The 10,283-nt window shown below is 38.4% G+C and overlaps 1 protein-coding gene across 2 annotated transcripts in view; it reads right to left on the reverse strand.

Moving 5' to 3' along the window:
- Positions 1–8,777, reverse strand: part of tprg1 (tumor protein p63 regulated 1) — a 31,341-nt gene extending 22,564 nt beyond the window's left edge. Inside the window, exons 1-3 of one of the 2 annotated variants that reach the window (XM_066665851.1) lie at positions 8,619–8,777; positions 7,735–7,990; positions 6,745–6,836 (exon numbers count right to left, since the gene is read on the reverse strand). In XM_066665851.1, the coding sequence (XP_066521948.1) occupies positions 6,745–6,836; positions 7,735–7,974 (332 nt within the window). In that variant the 5' untranslated portion in view covers positions 7,975–7,990; positions 8,619–8,777. Of the gene's footprint in view, positions 1–6,744; positions 6,837–7,734; positions 7,991–8,431; positions 8,473–8,618 lie in introns of those variants that run through there. The other variant, XM_066665850.1, reaches the window with a different exon arrangement.
- Between the last annotated feature and the right edge of the window lie 1,506 nt (positions 8,778–10,283).

A 10,283-nucleotide genomic window follows, 5' to 3' on the forward strand; every position in this document is an offset into this window, starting at 1 on the left:
GCCTACTCTGGCCTATATTCACACCAATCATAGTGAGGACTATTATACCAATAAAGTGAGGACTAATCATATTGAAAATACAATTTCAAAAAAAATAAAATATTGAAAACTCAATTCAGCCATTGTTTAAGGGCTATATTTCTAACACATATTAAAGCCATTAGAATTCTCAAGGATTTAAAGGATTTAAAATTAAAAATAATATGGAATGAATGGTTTAAAATTATTGCACAACAGAAATTTGAACTGTAGGTTTAATCCATGTGTGGCAGTTAACACAGAAACACACAATTGTGGGCAGTGAACATACACTCCCAGAGCAGTGCACAGCCACCCTTGGCAGCCAAGGAGCATTTGGGGCTCAGGTGTCTTGCTCAAGGGCAGCTTAGATGTGAACAGAAGGACAATACAGGGTTGTCTGTTTGGTTCTACATATACCACCCTTTTATGTGGAAATATAAAATGTATATGAGGGAATATAAACTTGTGAGGGAATGACTCCTGGCCCACACATCTTCCCAGGGGCTCTGTACTTTACCACAGTTAAAGAGCGTTTTTGAAATTCAGCTAACTAGTTTACTTGTAGTCTAGGAGGCACAACTAAACAGGTTTTATATATATATGTGTGTGTGTGTGTGTGTGTTTGTTTGTGTGTGTGTGTGTGTGTGTGTTTTGGGTGGGGTGGTGTGTTACTGACTATTCTTATTTCTCATTGGTTTAAAGGATCGTTTAAGGACAGCACTGTCACACATAATCCTGCCAAACCCGTATCCAACACAAGCTCCATCAAATAAAATGATCAATGTTGTTCTTAATATGAAAGTTACCAGTGCATTTCATGTATGAACCTATAGCTCAAAACCTATATATTAACAAAAAAGATCACAGTTCAATGGATGGCAACCCTACACACTCTGCAAAATCAAACACTTACAGTTTCCATTTGGCCACAAATTGTACCACCAGCTGGGTCCAGGTGTGCATCATGTCTACAGCTCATTCATCAAGACTGACTCTTCATTACGGGACTGCTAAAAAATCTCTATAAAGAGCCACTAGCAACAGATGCGAACAGTAACAAATTACATCTACTCAAATATATGCACATCAGTAACATAATGATGGATTTGTTAATGAATATTTTTCATCATACTGCTTATACTCAAACTGTTTCATTAGTGAAGGAATATAATTTTTATTAAATTACAATTGATATAAAATCTACAATGAATGAGTCAAAACATTAAGAACAAGTTCTATAAGACAGAAATTGGACAGAAGCCATAAGAATTAAATATTAAATGGATTATACTGATATAAAGGGTGTTATAAATGACTATATGTTTAAAGCAAAACCTCACTCAAATCTTTCCATTGCCCCTGCCCCCCATCAGCATATCCTCCTTATATTTCTTTATTGTCCAAAACATTGTAATTCTCTAGATGGAAACTATAGTCATGTGAACTTTGTGATGCTTGTTGATAATGAAGTTCTATAAGTTATTTAGGGCTCTATTAATTTTACTGCAGTATTTATTTTGTAATTTCGGTAAGGAAAAAATACTCCTAAGCTACCCAACCCTCCTCTGGCCTGTAGGCCTACAGAGCAAGACACAATGACAAAGTCTAATGCAGTCACATGAACATGTGTTTATTTAAAAATCTTGAACATCCACTCACATTTTGGTAAGATAAGTTGGTATGTTGAGGGACAGACTTTTAAGGACTCATTTTGTCTCTTTGAGGACTGAGCCATGAGTACTTAGCGTGGGCTCTGGGGCTCCAACTGGGCTGTACTCAGAGCTGCATGCATTAGCCTAGCGCCGCCAACACTGGCCTACATTCAACAGCAAGTATCCGCTGACACATCCAGCTCTGACACAGAAACAAAACCACTGCTGGAAATTAAATTAGAGAATGACAGATTAGGGCACCAAGGTGTCAGAGACATTGAGGGAAAGGAACCTGCAGAAAATGAGCAGCCTTTCAATCTATTTGCCTTTTAGAGATTAGCGCTCAGGGTATCTTGAATAAATTCATCACAAACAGAGTAATTACATCTCAAGCTGTGATCCTAAGAAGGAATGATCCACGTCTCATATTACACGACGAAAATAAATCACGGAAAACAACAAGATCACAGGAATACGCTTAAATCGATGCACTGTAATTCTTAGAAATTAAGAAATCGCTGGTGTCTTGGGTGTAGAGTGGATGTTCCTGGGGCCTGTGAAAGAGTTTGTGCAGATGTCTTTCTAATGCTGCGCTTGTGGGTGGCATATTTTGACAGAGCCGAGCGGATTTTGTGCGAGTTATTTTGAGGTAAGACAAAAGCACAAAAGCCTCTCAATTATGTACATACTCCAAAGGCTTCAAAATTTCAAGAATTGCCCTCGGCAAAAAACTCATCAAATATGAACCGCCTGCATCTTCAGCGTCCCGAACGCTACGCCGACACACAGATGAAAGAGGAGTTCAGAAAAGAAATAAAATGAAATCAGTGACACATGAGCCCTGAATATGAATGACCTTTTTTTGAAACAAACATGAAACCCTGACTCTCGCGAGCTCTCACACTCCAGTGATTCAGACTCAGTTTGCAGGTAAACGCATGTATTAAGAAGAGCTCTGGGGCAGAGCAGAGAAGAGAGAATGATTTAGGAAGCATGTGAAAGAAAAGATATTTTAGAGTGGAAAACAATCCTCTTCCCTTTTCCTTCCTCCCTCCTCCTCCTTTTCTACGAGAGACTCTCAGTAGGGAGCTCTGAGAATGTGATGGTTACGCTGTCCAGATGTGAACATGTGGCAATAACAAAAACAAAATGCAATTTGATATTCTCAGTCACAGCTCTTTTAGAAAAGCTGGGAGATACACTATGTCCAAACTTATGTTGACCACTCTATTCTTACGACAAATTTCTCTATTTAAATGCACCCACTTAACTGTGCACCACGGTATAATGTCCATTGAAAGCACTGCAAATAACATGGGACCAGCTGCTCAGGAACCTAATGTCACCATGCCTTTGATTTTTTATTGTCAACCTCTTTGTACCTGTTTAGCATTTTTTGGGGGGTTTTACTCCTTTGACTGAACAGACAGGATACAAATCAAAAACAGCCGCACAATATCTGTGGATGTCATAAGTTCATTTAAGCAATTTTCTTTGACTGTCAGGGAACTGCATTTAGATACATAGTGTGCCTAATTCAAATATCTCTACATCTTTACAAATACACATATTAGAATCAACAGGAAAAACACAAAAAAGCACATCACCAAACCTATAGCCATTTAGGAAATGTGTCTAATTTGTCCACGACACACAGTACATTGGTGGGTGGATCATTCTCAGCACTGCAGTGACACTGACGTGGTGGTTGTGTGTTGCTTTGGTATGAGAGGTGCTCCACTCATAGGAGCACAACACACAATAACACAACACCATCATGTCAGTGTCACTGCAGTACTGAGAATGATCCATAATGACTAAATTTGACTACAAACACACATGATGCCCTGTTTCACTTTGTTTTTAGGAACCTATAGAAGAACATTCCAATACTAGTTGGTTTAGTGTGGCCTTATGATTGACTGTAGGTCACTGCCCCAATAAATGGCCTCTTGACATCAAGCCATCCTTCGATGTATATAAGGGTCTGTGTATACAGACATGAGAAATACCCTTGTTATGCCTCAGGGACTGTGAAGGCGATGCTGTAAATTGTAAAGGGTCGTCTTTTAACCAAGCCAAGCTGTTTCCTTAAAACGCACCACACCCTCAAAACTCCAGAAGTAAATATTGCTTCTCAAAAAGCTCAAAGCTGGCACCAAAGATCAAAGCTCATAGCATGTCTGCCTTTGGACTTTAACCCTTACCAGTTACAGTTATGGTCTGCGATAAGCATGGTGTAATTTAATTTTAATTTATTTCTCATGGGTAGCTCAGTGATACACACCTGGCCCAAGTTGTGGAAACATCCAGTCACTATCAGAAGAGAATAAGAGGAGATTTTATATATAAGTGGTATGCAAAATATACAAACTATGGGCTTAAAGTACAGATACTCAATGTAAAATATTATTCCAGATGTAGAAGTCTTCATTTTAGATCTCCACTTGAGTAAATGTACAAAAGGTATTTACCTTCAAATGTACAGTTAAAAAAAGTAAAATTACCATGATTTATTACGGTTCTAAAGTCCTATTATAACTTTTGTAACAAGGCGCATGCTTAATCAGTGCATTGTAGGTGAAAAAACTCTAGTGTCACTCTTGGTTCACCGGTCTTTTAATAGAATGTCATTAAATAGTCTGACACTGATGAACACAACAGAAATGGCCAAAGATGACTTACAATGAATGTTATGTTAACTGTCATATACACCCAAGGTGTTTCCCCTCCAAACCGGCAGAGATCACTCTCTCCTGAGTATTAAGCCCAATTTACACCATAGGGCACATATCGAACTGAACTCTACGCTGTAGCCTGACCTCTACATAAATATAACTAAGTATGAGTCGCATTGACGCAGACCACAATGCCTGTGATTGGTCTACATACAGACAAACATGGACTGGGGAAGTCCAAAAATATGAACTCCTCCACACTACAGAGACTGCAGACAGCAGCCAATTCACAATGTATGATTGTATAGTCTGCATATATTACATTATACACTGAAGGACCACTGGATTAGGGAGATCTACTTTGTATCTACACTCATTGTCCACTTTATCAGCTCCACCATACAGGAACTCTTTGTAGTTCTAAAATTCAGACAGTAGTTAATCTGTTTTTCTGCATAAATTCTTATCCCCATTTCAAACCACCACCACATCCGTGTCACTGCAGAACTGAGAATGATGCACCACCCAAATCATACTTGCTCTGGGGTGGTCCTGACCATGGGGATAAGAAAGTATGCAGAGAAACAAGTGGACTACAGTCTATAATTGTAGAACTACAAAGTGCTCCAGTATGGTCAGTGGATCACGGAACAATGTGTGTAGATACAGTGTATGTGTACATTGTATTTTATGTTTATTTTCCCCTCAGCAAAGAAATGGATAATACATAGAAATAAAAAAAATATCATATTTAATATTATTCCCTGTAGAGGATGTGTTAACTCATTTTCAATTAGAAAATCAATAAAAATGTATAAAACAAGGGGTATTCAAACGTTGCACACAACTGTATGTACAGGAGTTTGAGCTTGATTATACACATGCCCCAGTGAAAGCAGTGCAGTCCTGTAGATATACAAGCATCATATGCAAGCATCATACATGATACGGCCTGAAGGAAAATGTGCAGTTGCACATAAATTATTTTCAAGAATGCCTTCCATAAAAAAGTAGTACAGGTCACGAAATTCCACTCAGAATCTGGGCAGAGACACAACTCAACACACAAGCAGAGCAGGAAATAGTTTTGTGTGTCTATGTGTGTGAGTGGGTCTGTCTATGTGTATGTGTGTTGGGCCGAGGAAAATGAGATATATTATTCATCCTCACGTGGAAGGGTCTTAAAAGAGTTTCCTGAAAGCCTGAGTCCAGACAGATAGGAGCTGACATCCGCCGGCGCATTTAGTAAAACGTCCTCCAGCAGGCCTTGTTATTTGCTGCCTGTTTATTTCACTTTAATAATTTCCTGCACATCTTACTTAGTTACAGAACACAGGGCACAGTAATGGACTGCCAGCTGCAGCCATTCTGTAATGTGCCAGCTCTAAGATGTTTATATAAAATGGACTATTTAAAATACTTGTCTCAGCTCCAGCAACAGTAATGGAAAATGACTGCACCATATGCCACATCACCCCATATGTTGGAAAGAGTGAACTGGTTGTAAACTGACTGTGGTTTATCTGTAAAGCGTTGCTCAACACACAATGATTTGTTTACCATTTACATACATTTGCCAGATCCCTACCAAACAGCAACAACAACAATCAAGAGTCTGACAGATGTTATGACCTTTAATTGTAATGATGGGAAAGTCCCCCATAATTTCTCAAAGGGGACCTTCAGGGCACAAGTGCGGTCTTCCTCTAGGCAATGGCTGAAAGACTGGAAATAAACACCTGTGCTATAAAAAAGTCCTGACTGAGTGGGGTTTTGAACCATGCTGTCAAACAAACAGATTACTGAGGCTGCACAGTGATTGTAAGTATTAAGAAAAATGTTTTATTTATTTATTTTTTTTATCTACACTGTCCACAAAAGAAGTTCTATTCCTGTACTTTCTATTTTTATTTTATTTAGTTATTTATTATATTTAAGTATATTTATTATTTAGTTCACAGCCAACATAAATATACCCCTAAATATAAAACCATTGTCTTACGGTCTCTTTAGGGGCCAAACCCAGTAACAGTGTAGTACCTTGTCTTCTCAGAGTGCATAGTGGTGTCCAAGCATCTGGGACCATGAGTGAAAATGCTTCCATTTTCTAATTTAATAAATCATTAATTTAAAAAAGGCAAGATCATCTCTGTAAAATGAAGCCTTGGAGGGGCTTTTTTAAATACTCATTTTATACAAAAGGCCTCAACATGGCCAATGTCAAAAATGTGCTTAAATGTAAATGTTTACCTACAAACATAATCTCAACATTTTCACATCATTTCACTAAACATGATTCTAAAATATTTTGTTGTTTATTTGGTGGTTTGGAGGACCATATTTTCAGTGTGGTCTCAGATATTTGGATATAAAATAAGAGGTGAAATACATACTCAGCCATTAGCCACACACTCTGGACATCACCGTCATCCTTTGGGTTAACCATGGCTTTGATATCCTCAATGGCATGATCCAGAGTCCCAGGCTAAACCAGGAACAAATTACAGCACAAGTTAGTGTTGCACAGCAGCACTGCAGCAAAATGTGCAGTGATTAGCTCTAGACCATCCGTGTCAGGGAAGATGTGCCAGTTGTGTCATTTAAGTTCTATTCAGTGACAAGCTGTTACTACAAATGCCTTTAAATATTTCAGTAGAGATGGCTTGGCAGACCCCTGAGCGTTCTGCGACAGCATCTTCTCTTGAACTTTCATTGCACTATTCTGTTTCATAAGCAAATGTTTCCAGGTCAGAGTGAAATAGAGCTTCCACAGCCATCTTTAAAGAAGGACCTGTGTGTTAGACTGTAAACAATAATGAAAAAATGGCTACAGCAATTGGGAAGGTAAACTGAGATGAGTATCTGTAACTCCTGTTATTTTAATATGTGGTTAAGCATATTTACAGTGGGTGCAGTGAGGAACAGCCCATTGTTTGAACGGGATGTTTACCATAACGACAAATTGTAATCCAGTCAATAACAATGTACAATAGGAGTAGACTGGGCTTTGTTAAAAAGCTACAACTGATTGTGAGTGCACTTAATTTGCTGACCTGATAAATGTTATATATTTCAAAATCAGAATTACATTTCTGATTGAGTGCACACATATAGGACATGTAGCATTCTAAACAGACCAGACAGGTGCATAGATTACTAACAAGTAGTCTACATTATATGTTTACAGGGGCATTTTGTAACTAGCTATCTTCAAACATAACTGAAGACTCAGGACTGGTGCCTTAAAAACATGCCATTGCATGGTTCCTTAAAAATATCAATGCATAAAAATGTAAAATTGCACACCAGTTAAAGGCTTATCCCAGAACTGTACCTAGTCACTTGCTGAGATTTTGATTTAAGAATGAATATTTGTACATTACCCGTAGAACAAAAAATCTCTTGAGCTTGAACTGCTCCACAGTGGACGTCCACCTCCCCCCTTGAGCAGCTGGACTGGACACAGTGTCTGATGACCTCTCCACTGTTTCAGGGGCCTGAATGCTGGCTGGGTCAGCTTCATTCTTATGAGCCTGAGGGACCTCCGGCTCTGGTTTAGTGGACTCTGCGGTGGACTGGTCAAGCTGCACCGCCTTAAACGACCCCTCTTCTTTTTCAGACATTCTGTTGATACCACTTCTGAAGATAGATATACAGATACAGGACAGACAAAGGGTTCTGAGTTGTAATAATGCTCTTTATCTCTCATTCTTTTTCTCTACATTCGTCTCTCCCTTTCTGTCGCAAACAATCAAACACACACACACACACACACACACACACACAAAGAATGTGCCTATTAATATGTGGCAATCATGTCCCTTAGCAAGCTCCACACTCCATGTATTGTACTAATACAAACGGAAATAACTCATAACTGATCTTATTATCTGATGATTTGGATGTAACTGAAATTTTGAGAATAAACCTCTGCAGGACATTGGCTGCAGCCAATAATTTCTTACAAAGTTACTCTGTCAAATAATTTAACTCATTAATTGGGTTTATTTGGAAACCACAATGTTAGCATTATAGCATGTGCCATCGACAAATAGAGTAAAAGAACTGTAACGCACTCACTTCATCCGGAAAGAAATGAAACGAAACTCAAATGCATCATGTACTTGCACCACAACACAATAGCCTTCCTACTGCAGCCGGCACTGACGTTAGTCAAAGAACACTTCACTTTCTTTGTCATTTTTAATTCCTAAACTTTCTCACTCTTAGTTTTTGTGTAATAACGCGGAGAAAATGGATATCTTACCGGAGCCTTGGTGAGAGCAGGTTATTGACTCTGAGCAGAGATAAGCTGCATAGACAGAGTGGACTTTGTTAGAAACAGGTGCTTGACACTGTTTCCTACTTCCGTGATTCTCCCCGAGCCGGTTTAACCAGAGCGGGGCGAAAACAACATCAGTCAACTCCGGGCCAGCCTTTCACACAACAAACGAAGAGAAAGTCGCATATTCATCTACTCCGGCCTTTAGTTGACCAGTGGGCACGCTTTGGTGTAAAAGACGCATATTACCAGTTGACAAAAATGCAGGGGGATAATATTTATCAAAAGCTGTTATGTGAAATATGGAAAATAACGGTCTTTTTAAATACATATTTATTTCAATACATTTAATTACACACTCAATTTAATTCAATTCAACTTTTTAATTTTAATTTTAATTTAACAATTTAATTCAATTCAATTTTACCTTAAAATTACAGCTTAAAATCATTATGATGCTTCATTTAAATTTAGTAGGGAGAACAGAGCCTCTATCATTGCTTCTTCAGGCTCATCACTGCAGAAACTACACTATGTAACTGGGCACACACACACACACACAAAGCACCTATTAGTGATTATTTTTATCAGTGCTTTTCATCATACTGCTGCTAATACTACATTCAAACTGAATTCAAATTAAGTGAACTTTCATTTAGGAACTTTTATTGTAAAATCATTGGCATTCCTGCTGAAAACAAATTAACTTATTTCTAACAAACACTGTTTCCAAAATGATTTATCATTAATTTTTCCCTATATTGCTCACTATACAGTGCACTATTATAGGAACTGGATTCTGGAAGTTAAAGAAAGATTTGTTAATTTTTTTATAGTTATAAAAAATGCACACAGTGGCTTATGCATTTTGCAAGGTGTTGTGGGATTGTTTGATTGCATTGGAAGTTTTCCACTATGGTTATGGACCCTGAAACAGAAATGTCAAAACCCCAAATAGTTCAAAATATAGTAAACAGGACACAGTTTCAGCAGCTACTTCCCTGAGTTTATATTCATTCATTCAAGGATGTGGTGGGGTTCAGAGCCTGGTCACAAGACAAAAACACACCCTGAGATTAGTTAATCTTTAATTTATTAGAACTGCTACTAACACAGTGTCAGTGGACAGCTCAACACACTTTGAGGAGAATATTAACAGCTGTCAGCTAAAATCTCTAGCATCTTACTGCCTGAAAAAAGAGGGTAAACCGAAAGAGCACAGCCAGAATTTCCAGTCATCACAACACCACCACCCCCAACTATAGGTTTAAGTCAAGAACTCCAGAACTTTTAAGAATTTTTGGAGAGTACTTAGGAGCGTAAAATGGGGAGAAAATAAACAAAAAGAAATGAAGGAGAGTAGGCATATTCGAGACACCCCCAGCTCTGGCTAGACAATGAGGGTATCTGTATTTTTCTAGACAGCATTCTCCTCACGCCAATCTCTGCCTTTGAAGAGAGGGATACGGAGCTTCTGTGATTAAGAGAACAATTCGTCCAACATGCTTTTCAGACATACTGGCCACAACACACATTGTGCCAGCTACTCCTATTTTACGCTGATGTTCCAGCTCAGCCACTGCGTCCTAAAAATACCTTTACCTCACGCAGCAATAGCTTTTAGAATAGTACCTCCAACAATTTGTCGAG

The sequence above is a fragment of the Hoplias malabaricus genome, chromosome 3 (assembly GCF_029633855.1).
Source record: "Hoplias malabaricus isolate fHopMal1 chromosome 3, fHopMal1.hap1, whole genome shotgun sequence".
Lineage (NCBI taxonomy): Eukaryota > Metazoa > Chordata > Actinopteri > Characiformes > Erythrinidae > Hoplias > Hoplias malabaricus.